General features: G+C 36.8%; 1 protein-coding gene across 1 annotated transcript in view; it reads right to left on the bottom strand.

Annotated features, from left to right (window-relative positions):
* Positions 1-19,298: 19,298 nt before the first annotated feature.
* The window catches only part of Slco4c1 (solute carrier organic anion transporter family member 4C1), a 58,051-nt gene continuing 52,393 nt past the window's right edge, over positions 19,299-24,956 (bottom strand). The window contains exons 12-13 of the mRNA XM_004841734.3: positions 22,705-22,842; positions 19,299-20,109 (exon numbers count right to left, since the gene is read on the bottom strand). Coding sequence (XP_004841791.1) covers positions 19,949-20,109; positions 22,705-22,842 — 299 coding nt within the window. The 3' untranslated portion in view covers positions 19,299-19,948. The remainder of the gene's footprint in view (positions 20,110-22,704; positions 22,843-24,956) is intronic.

Genomic DNA, 24,956 nt, shown 5'->3' with positions numbered 1-24,956 from the left:
CACTTGTGACTGACATACAGTTGTTAGTCTGGGGTATGCCTGGATCTTAGTTGTTGCTTTGGGATTACTTTTGTCTTACCGACCAGATAACCCCCAAGAATTTGACAGAGAAGCCAGGCCCTGGACCGTGTCTTTGTTGATGTCCCACTCTCAGGCTAACAAAGCTTCTTTTAGACTATTGGTGTGGCATCTTCCAAATCTGTAAGGCAATCAGAGGTTAACATGACATCAACAATATAATGGAAAGAAGACAGAGTGTGGTCAGGTCCATGTGGCCAGGTCCTGGCCCCCAGGTCATGCCACAAAGTAGGGCTATGCAAATAGCCTTGTGGCAACACTTGAAAAGTCCATTGTCTGCCCTCCCTCATGAAAGCAAAATGGTCCTGACTCTCAAACATGATAGCAATGAAGAAGAATGCATTGGCCCGGTCCACTACATAGTGATATGAACCCAACGTCAGGGTGAGCCCGTCCATAAAGTCAGCAATACTGGGTACCACTGTGTGCAATGGAGGAGTCATTTTTATTTAGTTCCCAGTAGTCCACAGTCATTCTCCAAGTCCCATCTAGCTTTCACATGGGTGAATTGGAAAGGCAGTGTGCAGGGAATATCATCCCAGCTTTTTCCAACCTCAAAACAGTCTGTCCTATTTCCTCATGACCCACAGGCAGCCGGTACTGCTTCACACACAACCTGAGTTGCTTGCAGGAGAGTTAACAGTGCATGATGGGGATGTCAGACAATAGTTTTTATCATGTGAACAGAAATCTGCAAACAGAATTCTCTCTATGTGGTGTCTGACCTGGCACCAGTCAGTATGTCCACCCCTGGTCTGTATTCAACAACTGGGGAAACATAAACATCATAGGGATTCAGGGCCAAACGCCCAATGCCCAAAGTCACCTTGGCCTTCCAGACCACAATGTAGTGACCTCCATACCCTTCTATGCATGCAGTGGGTCCTGTGATGATCTGGGTTTCCATGGATCAGCATTGACTCACCTCCAGTATCCACCAATGCCAGTACATGCTGGACATTTTGGGGGGACCAATAAATAGTTAATTCCACATGTGGACTCTAGTCTCCTAGGGTCCCTAGAAACCAGGTACCTCAGCCTGTCTCCTAGTCTGGGTAAAAGGCTGCCAGTGTCAGCTCATCCTCCTTCACAGGGGCTGCCTTTACCTTTGGGCCCATGGGCCAGTATTGCTGGTGAGGGCACAACTGCTTCCACAATGACAGCTACACATCTATGGGCTGCCCATTCAGCTTCTCTGCATCTAAGCCAGCTGCCATGAGATCTGTCCAGATTTGGCATTGGTTTACCTACAAGGAACCAAGCATCTGCCCCTGCAGGGTTGTTCATGCTCTACCAAGCCAAAGCAGGCACTGTCCCACCCACCATTTCCTGTACAGTAGGTCATGCCTGGTGCATGGGACTTATGCTCCAAGAGGAAGTAGCACTCTCTACTTCCTTCAGCATGGTGTCTGCAGCTGCCACATGTTGCTCCAAGCTCTCATTGACTCACTGCAATTGGTTCACCTGCTGGACAAGGTCTTCTGCCTCCTGTCTCACAGTGTGAGAGACTAAAAATCAACCAAGCCATCCTCCCTGCTGATTCACTGTGGAGGAGAGGAACTTGTGTCTCCAGTGTTTCCAAGGCCCGTAAAACATCTCCTGGTGTCAGACAAACCCCTTTCCAGTTCTCAGGAAATTTCCAAGCTGCCAAGAAAGTTGCTACCAGAAGCCCAAGCCGGGGGACGCATTACAGTAACTCCCCAGGAGTTACTCTCTGCTTTCCAGTGCTGCCTCTGCAGATGCAGTGGTGGGGACCTGACCATCCTGCTAGACTACACCAAGTGTCCAGGCTGGTAGGCTGCAGGGAGGCCCGGGCAGGCAAGGTTCCCAAACGAAAAGAATGCTCATGTAGCAGACACTGCAAAGCAGGAACCCAACTTTAATTTTACAGCATACTGCCTATAGTGGCCATTATCAGTTTTTCTGAGACACAGTAAGACAAAACAGCTGTGAAACCTTGCATAGTCATGTGGTACATGTGTGGTTGTCCATGCTGATTCATTTTTATTATAACAAAGCTCCATTGTGCACTTGCACTAAACAACCAAGTTGTATCGTCAGGTGTCCTCAATCACCCTCAGAAGCCCAGGCTTTGACACAACAGCCAGTGGCCTCCTACATAAATATATATGGAGTCAGTGTGTGTGTGTGTGTGTGTGGCAGAGATTTATACTTTTTAACCATTCCATAACCAACTTATTGTTAAAAGCTTTTATATTAATGATAGAAAGTACTCTGTTTCTACAAGATGAGGGGAGAAATGTGACAATAAATTCAAGGACTTAGTAAATTCTCTCAACTGATCAAATTCTTCTCTTTGGAGCTGATTATTTTGGCATCATGTACAATGCAGACATGGTGAATTTCAAATTTTCAGAGAAACCATAAATCCCACACGTTGGCATTTTGGACAAAGTTTTTAAACTTTATGATTCACTTTGAGATCCATCAATTTCTGGTTATTATTTTCATAAGTACATTGAGACAGTACCGTGAAAGAGACTATGGTATGAAAGGTACATTAAACTCTGTAAAACCATAAGTGAAAACTTTAGCATTCCACTGAAAAATACACAAAACCCTTCCTAGGTCATTTTTTTTTTCTTAAAGTAATGTTTTCCTCTATGAATCACAAAGGTTTAACTTTAATCTTTATCTAAATAAAATGTCCAAATAGTTTGAAATAAATATTTCTGAAAGCTTAAAAAAAGTGAGTTTTTACTAACAATTACGTCTTCACTCTACTCTTATACTCAAAAACTATTCTAAAGACCAGAGGGGATCTTATTTATTTATGTCTGTTATCTATTTTTTTAAGTTTTCCATTACTAGATAATATATTTTTGTCAGATCTTTTCTTCTCTGCTTTAGCTATTATCTATTGGCTTCCTCCATATGAAAACTGAAAATATTAAGTCTCTTGCACTCTAGCTTGCCCTCCACTCTTCTAGCTACTATATTAATGTTTTTCCAATCTCTCTTTTTAGGCAGGTACACAGTTAGTGGCCTGAGGAACAGTCCTACTTGCCATGACCTGTGCCCATTGACTTAGAAAGAGGAGTAAAAACAACATTCTTTTAATACAAACCCATTCATGTTAAGCTGAGACCTGATTTAGATTTTTTTCCTCTTGTAAATTTCTTATAGGATTAAAGCCCCTGGGATAATAGTATACTTCAAAGGAAATCCTCACCATTTGCAAAGAACAAAGATGTTTTAAAGTAAGGGAAGTGTCTAAGTAAGGAAAATGTCTATCGGTGTATCAACACCATGTAGACAAAATAATGATGATCACTAACATGACTGATATTCAAACTTCCACTAGGAGTGTCTGTGTTCTTTCTCTGCACTGCCCACCTTCTCCCTCTAAGGTGTATTCTCTATGTAGTTTTTGCTTTACAATAAACTTCACCTGCAATCTGCATGGCTGATTACATGTCTCCTTGGACTATTTAAGGAAAGATGCAAGAAGGGAGGGACAGTCCTATTTTCCACGTGGTGTCTGAATCTAGCTGCTGGCTACATATGCATTCATTTATGATTAGTTTTATCAAATGTTTCTAAATCAAGAAATCCATCACAATTATGTTTATTTTTCTTTCAACTTTTGTGGTGACAGTGATGTTTTTCTGGCAATTTTTAAAATTTGTATGTTGTTTATTTTTTGAAGCTTAGGCTGTTTTTCCTAAAACAAGATTGTTTTTTTTTAAAATAAATCCAAAAGCACTTGCTGGGGAATAATATTATTAAAAAGAAAATCTTCGCACAACTCATTGTATTATTAAATAAACATTAAAATCACAATGTGACATGCTTCATAACACAGTCCCCATACTTTGAGGTAGCCAACCCGTTACGTTCACGTTCTCAAGATAAACCATAACTAGTCCTAAAGTAAGAAGACCTGCCAACATTGCTGTCATGTGTAGGTGAGGATTTGAATTCATAAATTTACTTGGTAATCACAGTAATCATCCCATTAGCTCATAGGCCTTATTCAAAACAAACCAAATACACCTGCTGAAGATAGCTGCTACCTTCCCACCAAAAAAACATCAAAAAGCCAGGCTCCCTCTTCCTCATGTATGCTACAAAGAGCTAGTTCCCAGGGTCTTTGAAAAAGGCATCGCTGTGTCTTTAGTGGGAAAGATCTTAGTTAGCTTTGGAAAACATTTACATATCTTTCAAAGGGACAATTACAGGTTTTCTAAAAGAAGTGTTCTAAGAAAAAGGACAGTAGAAAAATCTCTTTCCTTATTTTTTTTTTCTTAATTTGCATTTGTCTTCACACACTGAAGTGTGCTCTAACAAACCCACAGGGAATATTTAAATTATTTTAGGAAAACAGTGTTATTTGGTATCTCTCAGGCTCTGTACAAACTGCTAGCTTGAGCCATTCTGTTTTAACATTGATTGCTCAATTCCTTAAGGTAATGTCACATCATTGCAAATCTGGATCTTCAGCAATTACTATGATAAAAACCAATGCCTTGTGAAAATCCATGTGGGATAAGAAAGGAGGTTAATAGCAGCCAATGTGGTTCCAGTGTTTACCTGGTACTGTATCCAACTGGTTTAAACATTAGGAATTATTATTTAAGAATAAAATAGGAAGATAATTTTCATTCAAGTTATGTGTGTTGCTTTTTTCTTTTTTAAATTAATTTTATTGGTACATTTTAGGTATACAATATAATGACATTCATCATTGGAAATTTGCACCTTTACATAATCTCTCTTGGTTCTTATATTTCCCCCTTCCCCTGCCCTCCCTTCAACCCCTCCATCCCTCCCTATTTACAAAGACTTTGTTTCCTTTTTTTCATTTTCTCATATTAATTCCATTCCCTTTTTTCTTTTCCCTTACCCATTGAACTTCCCCTTCTCTTTTGCGCCTTTTCCTCCTATTTCACATTATCTGTTAAGCTTCATGGAATAAATATTTAATTACTTTTGAGCTACTTAATTAATAAGCACAACTGCTAACCCTTCTTGAATCTAGGTGTACCAAGAAAAAAATCATTGTGACATTTGGTTTGTGTCTAAGAACTTGGAAAATCTGGGTATACCAGGACTAATACCTAATCTTGAAAAATACTGCACAGATTATAGAATTGTAGTAAACTCACTCTTCTGTAATAATAGAAAGATACTTGTTCCTTTCTATTCCCTGAGAATTAAGTGCATATTTTTTCCACTTTTTTTTTTTTGATACTGGGAATTGAACTCAGGACCTTGTGCTTGCCAGGCAGGCCCAGTGCCACTGAGCTACATCCCTGACCCAAGTGCGTGTTTATTAGAATGAGGATGGGTCTGGCAAATCATTTTATCGGAACGGAAGGAACACATATCTGAGTTGCTACCTAAATTAAGTTTCATTTCTCCTCACCAACTCCAGAGCCACTGCTGTATTGTCATAGGAATAATTAAGCTTGTTGTTCATATTTATTTGTGGGTGAGAATTAATGAAAAAATGACTTTCAACTAAAGTAGAAACATCTACCCAAAATGGGAGCAAAATATTTAACTCAAGCAATTCACTGAAAATTGATAAAGTACCTGATAACATATCTCTTCATCAACTGAACACATATTAATGTATAAATCTAGCAGTTTTGTGACTGACAATGAAGAGACAACATTGGAAAATACCTGAGTTAGGTAAGTATGTAGACCCTATTGCATTGTCATTCTCTAAAATTTTATTATAGACAGGGAACTTATGCAGAAATTAATATCCAGTCAGAGACAGACTGGGCCTTCAAGGAAGTCAGCACAAAAAATTGCAGCCATCAGAATTGTGGCTGGAGGTGCATCTGAAGAGGCCCAGGCCTCATGGTGAAGAGATGAAGCAGTTGTCCCCAGGCCTGCAACCTCCCTAAGGGATAAGCAGTAACTTGAGGTTACGCTGTAATCAGCACCACGCAGCCCAGTGAGTCCAGAGAGGCATCAGTGCCCCTGCAGGTGACCAGAGCATCTGGACCCAACCCTTTCCCACAATGCCTTTGTTCTTCCCATGAACCCCTGCTATACGACTCGTTTCCCTAGTCAATCAATAATAGCTAAAAGCCTATACTTGTAATGCTATGGGTTGAATATAGTTTGACCCACACTGCACCCACACTGCACCCACACTGTGACTTTGCTGTATAAATTACCTCTGACAAAGGGCATCAAGGGCTACCCCACTTGGAACCTTTTTTCCAATAAATCTTCTAACTTCTTCCTTTGGTTCTAGACTTCATTCTTCGATGTTGTGGAACCATGAAATCAGCACATATGACATCTAACAGGTTGGGAGTTATATTTCTCCCTTACCCGTTTTAAGTGCATAGATTGTATATCTTCAATGTAGCTAATTATGCAAAGTTATAATGTGAAAAGATAAAGAAACAGGATACATTAAAAAAAAAAGAAGACGTGAACCTGTATGCCAACATCACTGCATTTGTGAAACATTGCCAATGAAGATCATTCTCACTGAAACAAAGCACCATAGTAATTTCCTTAATCTCCTATATGATTTTCTGTCCATGCGTTACATTTCCATCCCTCATTTCTTTTGTCTAATTTCATGTCTTCTGTTATAGTGGCATCAATATGCTGGACATCCTCCCCAGTCCCTCGCTGGAGGCATGCAAACTATTCCTGGAGGTAATTATCACTAGAGTGCCTGAGCCTTGTTTTCTCAGCCTGCCTGTCTTGTATGACTGCTCTTCTCATATCAGACTTTAAAAGCGTAGAAGCAAGATCAATGTCTGTTGATGACAGTTGGTTTACTTTTTCAATCTCTAGTAGCTAAATGCTCTGTTATAGTCATTTGATTAAAATCACAAATCTATTGACAAATGTGTTGTTTAATTTAAAAAATAGGATCAAACTAAAATTTAGGAAGGATTTCTGTAAACCTGAGTCCTTAAATCCAAAATCAAATACCAAGCAACCAGAGGTTATGTTGTATTAAAAAAAATGTTTAGAGAAACTTCAGGAAAATTTAAAACCAGAATTTGTACACCCTGACAAAGACTGCCTTGACATTTATATTTCCCTCAGCCTAAGTGGCATGTGTACGAATATGTAGATAGATAGATAGACATAGATAGATAGATACCTATATAGATGAAAGAGAGACACAGCGAGGGACAGAGACAGAGAATAGAGATAAATTTTGAGATGAGGCCTTGCTCTGGCCTAGAACTCCGGGACTAAAGTGCTGCAGTAGGGCCAGGGATTTAGCTCAGTGGTGTCGCCACCTGCCTCAAAAGCGCAAGGTCCTGAGTTCGATTCTTGGTATCAGAAAAATAAAAAATAAATAAAGTGCTACAGTGCCTGGCTTTGACTGACTCCCTTCAGATTATCAACAACCTGACCTCCCTTAGGGCATCTACTTTAGAAAGCTTGTACTTGCACTTTCCATCTCTGTTCTTTGAGGTGTAAATAGGTTTAAAAGCTTCTTGCTGGTTCTACAACCCAGGGACATCCCTCTAAAGCACCCAAGATCTATCTCATTCAAATGGAATCGAGATAAACAGTACTCTTCTCTCCCAGTATCTTCCAGAAGGTGGGAGCCTAACATGAATGGGCTCCTCGGTCGCTTCAAGTTGTAAAACCTCTGCCTGTCACGAAGATATGAGAAAGTGTACTTTTCACTTGGCTAAGGACAGTTGGCAACACTGATGTCCATCTCAACTGACCTCCTAGAAGCTTCCAACTTCTGTTTCAGTAGACTAACTTCAGACTGAGTTCTTGTCTCTCTTTCTTACTGCAATAGCTTTGAATAAAAGTTTTCTTTGCCTGTTGAACTTTGATGCACTTTTTACTATGACAACCCAATAACTGATGAAATTATTAAGCATATGCAAAACTAGCCAGTTTTCTTTTTGTTTTTCACAGCTTTTCCCCAGGACTCGGTCTGGGCTATCAACTCTGTATTATGGAGCTCGAAAATAAGAACCGAGAAAATCAGCATTTTCCTTTCCAGTTTGTATTAGTAAATGATTTATATTTCAGATTATTGAATTATCATAGATTCATGAAAGAAATATTTGAAAATAAAAATCATATCAATAAATTAAATTCAGTAATTTGCTATTCTTTTTCCTTTAATTATATTGGTTTTTGACAACTTACAGATAGGAGAAAAATATTTAATCTACATCAAGCTATGGCATGCAGTTTATTCTGTTTTAACCTATCACATAGTGAAGAAATTTAAAAACATTATTTGTATTATCCTTTCCTTGAAATTAGAGTGATTTTATGCAACGTTTGATGCTGGTTTACAGTCATTGTTTAGATAAAGGTTGTGGATGGGTTCAAGATGGGTTGTTGATGAGCTTAGACTGTGACTGCAGAAGAGTTGGCGTGAGCTGGGCCTGCCATTCATCAAAGCAAAGCGAGGAAACGTGAAAAGTGGGAGGGTAGAGCCGGGAGGGGTAGGTGGTAAGTTCAGATGCTGACAAACTGAGCTCATGGTGCTAAAGAGCAGCCGGAAGGGAGTTGTACAAGACACCCTGATGACAAGAGAGACAGAGCAGGGCTGGGAGGGCACTTGGAAGGCTCGAGGGGAGAGGAAGGACTTTTTACAGAAGCGGAAAGCTAGAACTCTGGATGGAGACAGTGGAAGGGAAGAGAGATTAACATTTTCTAGAGGTGGAAAGAGCTCTAAGTAAACCAGTTTGAGGTAGAGCTGAGCGAGGGTTTTATGACCGGGTATTGCTTATTGTGTCCATCCCTGTCTTTCCAAGTGACGAACGCAGCTTTCTCTCTCCCACACAGAGAAATCTCGGTAAACTGGTGTCACTCCCTACATGCGAACACGGCTCTGTGCTGTCTCTTCTCGCCTTTATTGATGACTGGCGCGGATGGCCGAGAGGCGGCAGTACTCTATATATCCGAATCACAAGTGCTAAGCGTGACTCTAAACTCCTCCATAATAAAATCCCCGGCGAAAAACAGAATAGGACTTTCATAAAGTTGATTATTTACCCTTTTATTTACAAAAGTCAATGAAGAATAAATATGAACAGAGCTCCCCTCCCTATGTACCTCTTTCTCTCTCCTCTCCCTCACACATTTTTGGAACTTAAAATAATACCTGGTTTTGTGAAGCGTCAGTACATGATTCTAAAAGCACAATCCTTTAAATTTCTTGACTTAATGTGCTTTCTAACTTATGCTTTAACAATTAAATTTTAAGGGTTTTTTCAATGTTTTTGATATTAATTTTTACTTTATTAGTAAATGCTTATTTATTAGTAAACATGAGGTTGACATTCATCTTGAGGGTAGGCACATGTGTACAACACAGGTGGTTTCCTTTTTATTCCCCTTCCTACTCCCTCCATCTGTAAATCCCCTTTCCCCACTTTCATTCTTGTTGTTATTATTACTCTTAGCTCATCTTTATGACATACAATATTTACATTCATTGGGGTATTTGGTACCTGTACATAGCATATCTCAGTTTTACTTATTTCGTCTTCCCTTCCCCATTTCCTCTTACCCTTGGTCTCCTGGAGCTCTTCCCACTTGCAAGAGGTTTATCCCCTTGTGTCCTTCCATCCATCTTTCGTTTTGTTCTTTGCCTCATACTTTGCCTTACTCAAATGGGAGACAACATAGTATTTAAATTTGTATGTGTGATTTATTTCACTGCATATCACTGCTTATAGCAGCACAATTCATAATAGCTAAATCCTGGAAGCAGCCTGTCTACCCATCAACAGATGAATGGATTAAGAAAAGGTGGTATTTATATGTAATGGATTGCTATTCACCTGTAAAGAAGGATACATTTGAAGGTATTGTAGGAAAAGAGATTTTAAGTTTTTGGAGAGAAACTCTAGCCATACACTGCATATTAATGTCCCAGTTAACTTTTAAAAGGTCCAAAAATGGTTGGAAATTGATAAACCCAATTGAAATCTTCCTTTGATTCAAGTATGCAAGTATGAAATATATTCTCTATGTTCTCAGATTCAATTTTTAAAAAATATTTTAATTTTAATCTGTCTTTTTCTTTTCTTTTCATTTTTGGTTCTTTTTCTTTGAGACAGCATCTCACTAGATAGTTCAGGCTGGCCTCAAACTCACAAGGATCCTCTGCCTCAGCCTCCAGAGTGCTGAGATTACAAGTGTGAGCCACCATGCCCAGATATTTTAATGAGTTTTATAAATTTTCATTGGAAAAAACAACAGTATGAATAGTTTTTTAAGAAGCAGTAGTCCCTGGATTAAATCACTAGCACTATGCCAAGAAAAGATTAAAAAGTTAATATTTTAGTATACACAGAATTTACATTAATCAGAATTTACATGAATCAGTAGAAAGAAAATTTGATCAAAATTTTGAAATTCATCAATTTTAATACACTTTCTGTGCTTTTTAAAGACTAAATTCTTTTTTCCACAATAATTTAATTACTTATTTGGCACTTAAAAATAAACTAGAATGATATGCACTATTCACTCTTGGTCACTAGGAACTAAACCTATAAAATAAGAAATATGTGCCTTTCTATTGCAAACTAGAAAATAAGTCAAAACAATACAAGGTGCATCTACAGGATAATTATCCTTATCTTTCCAATGATCTAAATAACAAAATTCGAGTAAAAATCCTTAAAGATTAGCTAAGAATGATGGTGATGAAAATGCAGCACAGCAGATGGGAATACTGGCACACACCTGTAATCCCAGCATTTTGGAGGTTGAGCCAGAAGGATCGCCGCGGGCTCAAGGCCAACCTGGACTACATAGTGAGCTCAAGGCCAGGCTGAACTGCACAGTGAGATCCTGACTCAAACCCGCACCCTGGCAAAAAAGAACAGAGTTTCAGAAAATAAAGTACATAGCACATACCTTTACTGTCATAGTGAAACAATACCACCACCTGATGGTTAATACAGAAACTGCAAACCTGGAAAGAACGTGAAATATTTTTTAAAACCACATTTTTATGTTCAGTTGCTTAATAAACTATAATTTTTACAAGGCAAAAATATTGGATAATACTAAGATCTAAGATTTATGGATTTGTAAAACTTATAATGTTAACCTGACTATATTCTAACTAAAAAAGAGAAAGGCTGATTTCCTTTTGTCTCTGATGTGATTATAAAATGTGCAAAACATCTAGCACATTTCCTCATACAAAGTAGTTAAGAAATATCTGATAACTACCTCTTTTTCATTTGAATTACCTGATCTTTACCAAATGTTTATTGAAGGAAAAAATCAGACATGTTTGATATTATGATTTTTTTTTTCTTAGACTTTGGCTTTGCTGACATCTAAAAGTCAGAGCATTCCACCATTGTGTCAGAGACGGGTCAGTTTCTGCAGTATTTGACAGAATTCAGGAATAGAGCTGCAGACCGTGTGGCAGGATGTTTTATGTGTGTCAGTGTCTTGGGCCCCTTTATCTTAGTTACGCCAAATCTGCCCCTAATTTCCCTATTAGAATGACATTCTTTACCTTCCACATGATTCCATGTGCTCAACTACCTCTGGAGCTCTCCACAAAATATCTGTAGTGTAATATATATATATATATATATATATATATATGTATTAGACAGTGTGATATCTAGGTTAGTAGTGAAGTTGCTCACAAATGCAGGAGAATAAGGAATTTTATCAACTGGTAAAAGCCATAGGTCATTTTCTCTTCATTATTTTCCAATTTCTTCCCCAATTCACTCACCCTGCCCCAAAGAGCTTCATATTTTCAGGAAAAGCCCCACCCACTAAAGTCTCAAACCTAGAAAATTACTTCACAAATCCTTCCCTCACTTTTGCTTTCAAAACTATGTTTTTATTCTCTCAAAGATCAAAATTAGAAATAAAAATCATGATTGACTCACTCACAACAAAATGTGACTCGAGGCACCCCCACACACAATGTTTTAGTTTATATTTACTACCTTCCAGCCCCAACTTCTTAGAATGACTTGGGAAATTTTGTTTTTTGATTTTTTTGGTACCGGGGATTAAACTCGGGACCTTGCTCTTGAAAGGCAGGTGCTGGAACCACTGAGCTAAATCCCCAGCCCTACTTGGGAAATTTTTAACAATGAGATTTTATTATTTCTGGACGTGGCTTAGATACTGCTGGTTTTATAAAGTCTAGGGGTTACTTACATTGCAGTCATTGTTGCCAACCACACAAAACAAACTCTAGTTAATGAATTTCATGAAGAAACAGATTTTTGCACTGGCTTAAGGGGATGAATGTACCCAAATCCTAATGTCTGTTTCCCCTGAATAAGGAAAAAGAAAGTGTGAAGATAGTAATGTAACTCAAAAGAAGTGGAAATTCCACTCACAGGATACAAGCTATAAAAAGCCTTGTTTTTATCTCATTGCTACTTCATTCTGTAGGATTGTATTTCCACAGCCTATTGGCACAATTCTTATATCCCATAGCTGTATGGCAATTTTAGGTATTTGCAAGATCTTATGCCTCAGTCCCCCAAATTAGAACTGATTATATTCTACCAAATGAGGGATGGATGGAAGAAACTGAGGAAAAGGAAACAAAACAATGGAGATGATGATGATGATGATGATGACGACAACAATGATGATAATCATAATAATAATACACTATCAGGCCACATAGTCAGCTCTTGGCTAACACTGGCTGACCTTAATGTCTCCCATTATGGCAGGCCTCCCAAAGCTGGCTTATTTGTGGAGTCCAATTGTAGGTTCATGTTGACCTCTGAACTGAGCACCTCAAACAAAACATTGATGCCTTAGGTTGATTTCTTACAGACTTACTCTGTATTGTTCCTGTTTCCAGGATGACTTCTTAGCAGGAAACACTTGAAGCCAAGTCCCTGGAAGTCTGCTCAAGCATACTTGTATTTCATGGCATCTTAACATATGGAAAATATTCATCTTCAGATTTTGTGAATGTATCTATTTTTCCCTTTCTTTATATTGTGGTCTCCACTCTTAAGCCAAAAAGATATTTCTGTGTTCCTTTATCCTTTCAACATTCTGAGATTTACATTCCATTCTGGTGGGTCTGCCATTCCGCAAGTAACAAACTAGAGAGAAAATATCAAGTCTCTTTTATTTTACAAACATTTTCATTATTAGTATGATTATCTTAGGGCTTCCTTTCAATTGATTTGGAGGCTCACAACAATAGCTATTTTTTTAGACATTGTTTATAACAATGATGGAGAACCTTTTAGAGCTTTCAATGATATAAACAGCCTGCTGTTGCACATGTACCTTAGGTTCACCACCTCTGGTTTATAAACTCATTTTTCTTCCATCTCAACCTATTTTTTGAGGCAACATTTTTCCAAATAGTGAAATGTGCTATTTAAGTGTGAGTTCAATGATTCAGAGAAAGACACTAATATTGTCATCGCTGCTGTGCCTTTTTGCAGATAGAATATGTATCTTCCATGAAAACATTAATCATTTCTCTGGAAAGCTGTTATTTTAATAGGGCTTTATTTTTCAGAAAGGAAGATCTGCTTACTGCCACCAGACTGTCACTACTTCTATCTCTTTAAGTTACCAGAATCTATACCATCATTTCATGTGATCATTTAAAGAAATTTCTATTCATCTCATTTGCTCACATTTTCATTTGGGATTTTTTTTTTCTTGAGTTCTAAGAGTTCTTTGTATATTCTAGATACAACGCAGATGTATTTTCTCCAAACTTTGGATTGTGTTTTCAACTTGCTGGACTAAGTTGTTTCAGAGGAGAAGTTGGTTGCTGAGAAGGAAGTGGACAATAGGAAACACTGAGGATATCACACAAACCAACAGTATTCCAGACTTTGCAGCCTGAAAATTGCAAAGGTGAAAGACTTTGCTTTGAGAAGAGAGCCCCAGAGCACCATGCTCCAGAATGGTGGTACCCTAGAGAATTTGTCCTTCCAGGCTGAATTCACAGCAACAAACAATCCAGGCACTTGAACCCTAAGGCCAAGAGAGGAGGGAGCCTGGCTACTGCTCCAGCTGGCTGCAGAACTTGGTGTCATTCGTGTGGTGCTGGCACATGCAGAATGCAAGAATTGTGGGGTCAGGAAGGCTTCCATCCAGATTTCAGAAGGCCTGGGAAGGCAGGCAGTGTGCCCCGAGGGCAGTGTGTGAAGCAGTGAATGCAAAGTCAAAGGTGCAGTGGAGACCCCAGAAGTTTGGAGAGGCCAGAAACATGGATCCACTGGGGAAAACTGCAAGGAAGCAGTAGAGCCAGCTCAAGAGAGAAGCCATGGGAGCTACAACCACCAGCAGCATCATAGGAGCAAAGCCACCTAAACCCTTTGGAGTTCACGTCTTGCCACAGACTGTCCCAGATGCTGGACACGGGAGCATGGGAGGTTGATACAATATAAAACATAATCCTTTAAAAGCAGAGAATTTTATTCTACTAAGCTCACAAGAAATGCAGAGGGGGTAAAGGGGTAAGGGGAAGAGGAGATAGGAGAGAGTAAATGTCAGAAAAATTCAAATCTTGAGAGTTGACAAGTCATTGCTAGCTTTGAAGTTGGAGGAAGTGGGGGAAAGTGCATGGGTTAAGAAATGTGAATGGTCTCTAGGACACAAGAACATTAGGAACCAATTATTAACTAGCAACAAACGAACAAAACACAAAACAAAATGGATCTCATTCTTGAAATGCCCTGTAACTGAATTCTCCCAACAACCTGAGTGAACTTAGAAGTAGATTCATCTCCAGAGCTTCCATAAATGAATATAACCTTGATTTCAATTTGAGAACCATGGAATTGAAAAGCAACTGAACTACAATCTGCCTGGACTTTTGACATAAACATGAGATATAGATGGATTTTGTTTTATGATACTAAATTTTAAATATGCAGTGTCACCAGTAGAAAATTAGTAACTCTCTAGTATAGGACAAATAATGTGTTGTGGATAATGAGAACCAAGTTTCTTGCTGTCAGAGAAAGGGTTTTCAAATAAGATAAAGGAGGACTAGAATGAACTGTCTGGCACTAGATTTCAATTGGAAGTATCTATCTATCTATCTATCTATCTATGCACATGGATAAAAAGAAACAGATTTTGAAGTATGAGTGTTGACATGAAAATCCTGCTTTTTAAATCTCTTTCTTGAATAAAAGGGGAAATACAAGAACTGGAAACATTCAGAGATGCTAAACAGTAATAATGTGTTCAGTTATGTGGATGTGTTAAAACATCACCAAACCAACGGTGCTCCCAATGATTAAATAAGAAAGTTTATTGAAATATTTACCAAATAATATCCTGTAAATTTAAAAAATAGTGTACCCAAATACGTGAGTAAATATAACAAGGGGAGTGAGATAGCTCTTTTTTAGAGTAGAATTCTAATTAATGTCTATTAAAGAAGTGATGAATATAGGAAATCACTATTGGCAAAACCACGTTACAGACATGCAGGAATCATCAATAGATACCAAAATTAGGGGTGAAAGTTTGTTAACAAATGGAACATGGGTTGGGGATTTAGCTCAGTGGTACCGTGCCTGCCTTGCAAGTGCAAGGTCCTGAGTTTGATCCCCGGTACCAGAAAAACAAAACCAAAAAATAAAACAACAAATAGGACATTTGCATGGTCTCTAAATATCTATTTTTTAATAACAAAAAATATAATGATAGCGGTCACTGCTAGCAGATACGTATTTTAACCAAATGATCAAAATTCCATCATGTACAGACAAGTATTCCATCATATACAGACAAGTATTCCATCATATACATCATGTATTCATATGCATGATGTACTTGGAAGAAAATGACACCATTTCTCTAGTACTACTGCCCCAAATGTATCTCTATATAAATTTTGAGAAAGCATCAGACAATCCCAAGTTGAGGAATAGTCAACAAAACAATTGTCCAGTACTTTTCCTTGAGTCAGGTCCAGGTTATAAGTGGCAGCCAGCCCCTCAAATCACCCCAGTGATCTTGTCTCCTGGTTTTCACATATTTTTGTGGTTTCCTCACACTTTGTTTCAGACATGGCAGGTAGAATTCTAAAGATGCCTTCCCTCTGTTTTACCCATGAAATATGAGTCTAGGTGCTGTGGTAAAGGGTCTTCGCAGAGGCAGTGAACATTATCTGCACTGTATGATCAGTGAAATGCAATAAAAGGGATATGTTACTTCTAAAATTAGGTCATATAACACACTGTGGTTTGAGATTTTGTTGTTCTCTCACTCTCCCATGTATCATTCTCCTCTGCCATGTCATCAGACCCTATGAACAGGCCCACATGCTGAGGACTGGAGTTTTCAACCCTCACATAAACATACTGTGTTAGTTTCTCTCACTGCTGAAACAAAGTACCCGATATCCAAAGTTAAAGGGGAAAGGGTTTATCTCCTATTCAGTCCATAATTGGATGGCTCAAAGGCAGGGTGGCACATGGCAGAGAAGCAACACTTCATGGCAGCAGAAGACAGCAAAAGCAAGCAAGCAAGGGAAACAACAGTGTCTTCCTGTCCCTTTTGTCTTATCCAGACTTCCGGGGTTTGGTCAGTGCCAAAGCAATCAATGTACTGGTTGAGTAATCACATGCCCTTAATTTCAGCATTACACACTCTAGATCCAGCCACCTCTGAAAAAGCCACTAAGACTGCATGAGGCTTTGGGGGCGACATCTAGACACAAGCCATAACAGACACAGTTTTTGCAGGCAGGTTATCTAATTCTGGGCATATCTTTAATGATTCCATAGTCTCTCTGCAACCATCTGATAGACCTCAGATCAGAACCATGCATCATAACTGCTCCTGAGCTATGAGAGCTAGAGCTTAGAGCTGTAAGAGCTATAAGACAATAAACATTTGTTTTAAGCTATTTGAGTTTAAAGTTGTTTGAGACTCAGCAACAGAAAAGAAAACATCATGAAAGAAAAGGAAAGATGGAGGGACTGCTACAAATTGGAAAAAACTAAGAAATCACAAGAAACAAATTTAATGTGGGATCCTAGTCTGGATCCAGAGTAGTTAAAGACCATTAGTGAGCAATATGATTTACAAGTACTGTGCCAAGGACTTTGATAAACCAAAATGCACTAAATATATCCCTTCCAAAAATACATTACTTCTGTATCAGATGTTTTACAATAAACCATTTCTAATGTGATTACTCATATAAATCTTATGTGTCAATCTGTTATACATAAAAACTAATATGTGAAAGAAAACTAATACATATTTTACAATGAATGTAGCTTATATTTAACTAAATACATTTGTTGAGATACTGAAAATCATTAAATTACATTCAACTTCAAAAGTATAATTTCCCTTTCCCATCCGTAAGTGTGCTTTATTTACAAACTGAAAATAACCAAATTTCAAAATCTGTCATTTAATAAAGGTGCTTGTTCTAATGTAAACATTCTGATTTAATAAAAGACTTACATATATATGGCAAAATTTCTTACAATAAAGCAAACATGAATAGTCTAAAATTTTATTTATAGTTTCTTCCAATTTACATAGCAAAATGTATACAGTTCTTTCCATGTTTTAAGAATTTTACATTTGTATTTTTTGGAATAAGGAAGTCAAACTATTACAAGTTCTAAGACAATATATCCAATTATATACAAAATCATAATAGTTTAACTCATAAGTTCAAACTTATTGATTATAATCATTATAAACTGTGAAAAACAAGTATTATGAAAATTTTTTCTTAAAGTAGCACTTCAACACATATAACCTAGGTCAGTGATGGTGAAGCTTTTAAAGCTTTCAATGATAACAAACAGCCCACTGCAGCACCTGTGGCATAGGTTCGCCACCCCCGACCTAGGTGAATCTCAAAGCAAAAATGGTGATCTTAAATTATAATAATGTCTGTATCACCCTATCATGAAATGAGGTATTTTTTCTACATATGTATAGTATAAATAAGAATCAGATGCCTTTTAAGTGTCAAAATTACTGTTCTTTAACATTTTCATTGAAAGTTTATAAAAATATATCATCTTACAAAACTGAATACACTGAATGCAGGGTAGCCCTTGATAACTAAGAATCTTTATGAAAGTCAATTATTTATTAACCTGTTATCAAACTACTTCTACGTGTGTGGTGATATTTTTCTTCTCTTTAAAATTAAGTGGTTCCACACTAGTGTGTTTGTATAGTTACTCTGTTTCCTTTGTTTGTTCTCATTTCACATTTCAACAGTTAGGGTCTCAGGATTTGCCATTAGTTTAGGGCTATGAAATTCTTCCACTGAATCTCCTGCTTCCAAGTAGACAGCACAGAAAGTCTAAATTCTCCTTTAGTCTTGGCTCCACCTGGTGGAAGCATTTAAAATACCTTGCTGTGTGGGAGGGAGACTCGCAACACTTCCTATTTATCTTGCCCATCCCTTTGATTGCTGACATTTTGTTTCTCAAACACCTGAATTTCTGGCTACCTTTCACCTTTGATTTTTGTTGTTTAAATGTTCCTAGTTAAGGCGATATAGCCCTCTGATTACAACCCAGAGGTCCTCTCATTTGATAGTCCAGTGTGCTTGCTTATCTAACTCCTGATTCCTTCTCAGTGCATACGGTTACTAGGTTCTTGAATGATCCTTGGCCATAGATCACCACCAAACAGATGAATTCTGCCAACTTCTACAGCTTCTCATGTTGACTTTCTGCTAGGTCTTTACTCTCAGCTTGTACTACCCTGATCAAAGTGTATATAGAACTGTCTGTAAAACTAACCCAGGAAAAGATTGATAGGGGAAACCTAACAAGTCTTATTCAATTAGAATCTTTAATTTGGAAAAACATTCAAATGTAATCACTTCTAGGTTTAAACTTCAAAACTTTTCTCCCCCACCACAAGTTTAAGAAGTCAGGGCCTCAAGCACAAAAGGTAGGTCGTGCTTTACTACTGAACAACACCCCTAGCCCTTCAATGCTTTTCTCAATCTGTAAAATTCTTAACAATAGTAAAAGTTGTTTTTGTTGATGTACACAGCTACTTCCTCCACAGTCTGAATGAACATGATATAAATCTGACCCAAATAAATGGAGTTATAAACTGAGTTCTACCACTGAGATATATATATATACTCCCAGCCCGCTTTTCATATATCATTGGCACTTTTTATTACTGAAGCAGGTCTTTCCTCTGCGATATATGCAATGGAATAATACTATCACGGACTCATAAAAATCAAGTGTTAAAAACTCAACAAATTACCTTCTGAAATTCTTAACTTAAAGGGAAAACAGTTTATTCAATGCTGGTATTTCTGTATTCACTGTACATTGGAACACAAAGAAGATAACTAACCAGTATTTTAATCATTCAATAATTTACTGTGATAAATAAAGTTCAAACTAGTATGTATAACTTAAAAACAAACTACTTTATAAAGCTGCCTTTAAATTTATGGCCTTTTTATAATAATTCCCATAAAATATCACATAAATTTAATGTTTAAATTTTTACACGATAAATTTTCAAATAAACTCAAACTGTTGAAAATGAAAATTAAAATGTAACAAATTGTCAAACAGATATAACATCACTCTTTTAAAATTTTTTCTCACTATGTTTTTAAAATGTAAACATTCAACTAATTGTTGGCTGTTTTTCATATTATTAGTTGGTGATTTCATATCTAACAAGTGGAAAAAGTGAGCATGTGTGATTTGAAGCTTTGATGGGCTTTGAAGGCACAGGTCTGTTTCTTACATTAAAACAAAAACAAAACTCCATGTACATGCAACAAACACACTCAGTTATAAAACATCACGTTTTAAAATATTGTCCATATTGGGTAGATAGTGCTGTAATGGCATTATGTGCTCAGAAATGAAGATAGATTTTTCCAGTTGTAAGATAATTTTCTTCTTCTCTTTCACCCATTATTAACTGTTTTGTTGAGATCTTGTTCTATTGAAACAGTAGTCACATCTGTATCCTGATTTTGAAAGGACACCTCAGTGCCTAGTGGCGGTGGTTTGTACAAAAAGACTGCAAGTCCGTTGAAGAAAATAGTGATAATTTTACAAGTAACACCTAAATATAAAACCAAAAATTAATCATGCATTTGGAACTTTAGCTACTGAAAAAAATAATACCTTTTAAGAAAGTCTTCATGAATAGAAACTCACTACTTTAAGTAAAGGGAAAAAATCATATAGGCATTCTAGTTCTATATTTTAAAATTTTAAAACAGTAGGGAGAAGAAATACAACATCTGTGTACAAGCCTAGCATTTATTGAACTAGTATTAATGTTCTTTCTAAACAATTAAAGTTAATTGTACAATAATATGTGTCTTATTCTTAAAGTAATTTTTATTTTTTTTAAGTTAATATGTGCATTACAGGAAACAAAAATACAAGAAGCAAAGAACAAGGGAAAGGGGAAAGGGAAGAAGGGAAAGAAAAAATTATGAGAAAAAAATGGAATCAAACTGTGTAAATAGGGAAGGGTGGAGGGGGTGAAGGGTGCATAGGTAATGGGAGAAAAAATAAAAACTAAGATGCATCATGTTCTGGTACAAACACCCAATGATAAATGTAAATGCATTTTATACTTAAAATGTACCAATGAATATATATATAAAAAAATTTTTTAAAAAAGAAGCAAAGAACAAAGTCATTCGCAGTCATAAGCAGCTTAGCTGGATGTGTTCTTCTAGGTCCTGTGTGCACATATACAACATGCCATTTTGTGTGACTGAGTTTGTACAGCGTGTGCCATGCTATGTCTTATTCTTGATCATTTGCATTCATGTAGAAGTTGTATAGGATTAAATAAATCCATGTTCTATTTCTAACTTTGATAATGTAATGTCATATCTAAAAGAATTACAAGCAACCAAAGTCAGTGAGAAAATAAAATAGCTTCTACCATCCTTGAGCCTGAATAATAAGTTGCAAAATTTTTATATACAAAATGGAAAATAATTTTAAAAATAAAACACTCTGAAATTCATAGAAAACCTCTATGCAAATATATGACAATTAATAATTTACTCTGAACTATCAGCCCAAAATATGAAATGTTAAGATTTCCTTCACAAGCTTTAATTTGTTTTCAAATGACTCCTTTTTCAAATAACTCACAGTAGTTTGTTTGAGCTCAACTATGTTAAGTGAAACTAGTTTCAGCCACAACACTAGCTGAGGGTCAGCTGAATATGTGTCAGCTGAATAAGTTAAATATGGTCTCACAGTGAAATTTATCCAGTTACTGATTTCTTTTTTGTAAATCATCAATGTATTACTTAAAAAGGCATATTTGAAAAGCAGGAATGCTCACTGATCTAAGTATTAATAGATTTGTAGGAAGATTATATAGATACAGTTGTTACAACCTTTTTTTCTTTTTTTCTTTTTTTTTTTGGTACCGGGGATTTAACTTGGGTCCTTGCGCTTGCGAGGCAGGCGGTGGAACCACTGAGCTAAACCCCTGGGCCCAGGTGCCAGGTGTTACAACTTTTGTTGGTTTTTGAAAATTTAAAGTTGTGTGTTTTGGGGAGTAATACCCACATTCATTACTGAATAAGAGAAAGAACAGTTCACTATCCATGTCTCTCAGTCAGAAAGTAAGAGAAAACCAATTAAATGAACCTTACACATGAAGGGGCTGAATAAAGTGTTTTTGAGGGTTAGGCTTGCAGCTCAGTGGCAGAGCACTCGTTAGCCCTTCAGATCTGTGTCCAGGACACAAGGGAAAAAAATAAGAAAAAAAAAAGTCTTTTAACAATAGGCAAAAGTTAGGGCCGGGGATTTAGCTCAGTGGTTCCGCCACCTGCCCCACAAGCGCAAGGACCAGAGTTCGATCCCTGGTACCAAAAAAACAAAACAAAAACAGAAAAACAATAAAGTGATGGGAAGATTAATTTTGTCTATTTTACTCAATATTAACTCTCAGCTTTTTGGAATTTATATATTTATTTTTAGTCAATATTCTATTACTCTGTAATTATAAATGCAGATACTGTTTTCTGACTAAGCACATGTTAAGGGTAATAAGCTCATCTCGTTACATTTGTCACATATGAAAATCATATGACTGTATGTTCAGTATTTCTCTATTTTAAAATATTTTAATTTCATATGTTGTTTTTGAAATTTACATTTCAAATTTTGTCCTAGCAGTACAAACTAGACGTGTTGCTCTGCTTCCTAAATTTTAACTGTCCTTTATTATTTAACCAAGACTGTATAGACCACAAAAGGCAAGAAGGATAAACATTATGGCTATAAACTATAAAATGGCTTCTAAACTATAAAAAGTTTCTTACAATACATTTTAGAGCCAACGGACACTTCTCTATTGCAGCTCTATGTTTTACAATCATTCCAGAGAGTTTCGCAGAATTCTCCTTAAGCTTTTGGGTATACCTTCTTCCCAAATCTGAGAGAAAATGTTAAAAGCAAGACATATGATATGTGATGTAATGAAAGCTAGGGTTTTATTTTCTTCTTTTTAAGACTGGGACTTGCAGACTTCCTTCAAAACCTCTCATGAGGTGCTGTGATAACTGATCCCCAACAGTGTGGAACGAACATTCCAAGAAGAGCTGTTATCTAAGTAACCAAGGGCAAGGTTTTCTGACCCAACACTCCTTTGCTGCAGAGTTATCAAGAAGTCACTTACTTATGGCTACGAGCATATGGGCCATCTTGATGTTATCATAGACCCAGCAAGCACCTTTAATTCCACATTCATTAATGTCCCACAGTGTACACGTGTTGTCGATTGTGGCACCAAATATAACCGGTCCAGGTATTGCACCTAGAAGAAACATAGGCAAAATACAAATAGGTAAAGATTTATAGTCACAGGGGCCAGGGATTTAGCTCAATGGTTCCGGCGCCTGCCTGGGCAGTGCAAGGTTCCAAGTTCGATCCCCAGTACCAAAAAAAAAAGAGGGTTTATCTGGGCCAAGGATTTAGCTCAGTGTTTCCGCCGCCTGCCCCACAAGCAAAAGGACCCAGGTTTGATCCCTGGTATCAAAAAAAAAAAAAAAAAAAGATTTATAGTCACAGGTTTATAACATCTTTATGTTGATAAAAAGGCTGTCAATATGCAAATTAATCAATTCATGTACATGCCAAAGGGATATAAAGAAGCACAGAAAAAATATTTTTAGATGGTTATGTATAATTTTATATTTCTAGTCAATTCAAACAACATTTTAATAAACATCTCTAGCATATATTGAGTTAATATTAAGTTTAGTAAATATTTTAATTTGTTGCTTTTATAATGTGATAAATGAATGTGCCCTTGAAATTAGCTATTATAGATTCAAAAAAAATCAAACAAGTTATTCTTGGTGCACAAATAAGTCTGCTGAACTATGTATTGTTAGGGATATGCACACAGATATAAACTAACGGGGACTTATATGTACAAACATGATATTATGAATATGCATGCATGAGCGTGTATGTGTTCAGATACAAATATAACTCCATGCTAATATGCCCCGCACTATTGCTTATTTCAAATTTTTATTTTTGCTGTTCTTTCTCATTTTATTCTATTAGTACATGTTTGCAGTACATAGTGATTGCATTTATCATGAGGGGTTGATACATGTACACAGCACATCTTGATTCTTTTTCACTCCTTTCTCCCCTCTTACCCCTCACTCTATCTCTTGGTCCTCTTCCCTTTTGGAAAAGATCTATCTCCCTGTTTCCTCTTATCCACCTTTTATTTTCTTCTTTAATTTATTTATATTCTGGGTTTCTCATATAAGAGACATCATGTGAGATTTAAGCTCACATGTCTCACTTATTTCAGGCACCAAGCTCTAAATTTCCATGTATGGTTGGTTGTGCAGGTTCCACACTGGCAGATTTAACCAACTGCAGATTGAAAATATTCCCCCAGTATTGCATCGCTACTGAAAATGTTTATTATATTTCTCCTGTCACTATTCCTCACACAATACAGTAACTATTTACATAGCACTTGAATTGTTTTATGTACTGTAAGTGATTTAGAGATGCATTAAGGTATATAAGTTTAAAGTATATACAAGAGAAGGGCAAGGCATAGGTTATATTCAAACAGTGTACCATTTTTATAAGAGACTTGAGGAATCAAGGATTTTGGTATCAGCAAGGTGGTAGACTCAATCCTCCAAGGAAATGGAGGGATGACTCTAGTTAAGGATCTTGTGTTTGTTACAAATCGAGTACGTTACATGATTTGAGGTAGTATCACTGAGATCTGTTTCTTCATGACCTACCATTAGCACAATAGTAGCCAAAAGTGCACCTGACTAAAACCATTATGCTAGTCTCATTTCCACTGTTAAATGTGTGACTATGGACAAAATGCTGAATCTTAATTTACTTATCCCTAATTTACTTATTTGAAAAATGAGAAAGTTAGGCAAGTGATTTTAGCTTTTTGTTTTTACTTTAATAAATGATCTGAATCTTACTTCTTTATGTTTCTTTTTTCTTACTTTTCCTACATCTGGAGCCTTGTAAAATTTGGTATAAATCTTTTCTTTCATCAAACATTATCTAGTCACGTTATTTACACCGCAGTTACTTTTGAAAGGTTTTAACTCATTGTTTTTCATTTCTAATATAACACAATAGTGTTGCAAATGGAGATAAAAGCCCAAAGAAAAGAATGCATTGCTCAAAATGTATTTTATCTTTCAAATGAATGAGGTATAACTTTTTTTTCTTTTTTTGGTACCGGGGATGGAATTCAGGACCTTGCACTTGTGAGGCAGGCACCTGGCACCCTGGCCCTGAGGTATAACTTTTAAGGTTACATTTAGAATAGGTTCAGAAACAGAAGGTAACAAATCAGGTGGATGAAAAGTAAAGGCATTCCATTCTCATGTGATATAAAAGTAATACTACATCTTGAACTCC

This window comes from Heterocephalus glaber, unplaced genomic scaffold (genome assembly GCF_053883595.1).
Source record: "Heterocephalus glaber isolate CG9 unplaced genomic scaffold, H.glaber_assembly_v1.0 deba00001465, whole genome shotgun sequence".
Lineage (NCBI taxonomy): Eukaryota > Metazoa > Chordata > Mammalia > Rodentia > Bathyergidae > Heterocephalus > Heterocephalus glaber.
The sequence above is the reverse complement of the archived record's forward strand: the minus strand, read 5'-3'. Positions and strand labels throughout refer to the sequence as shown.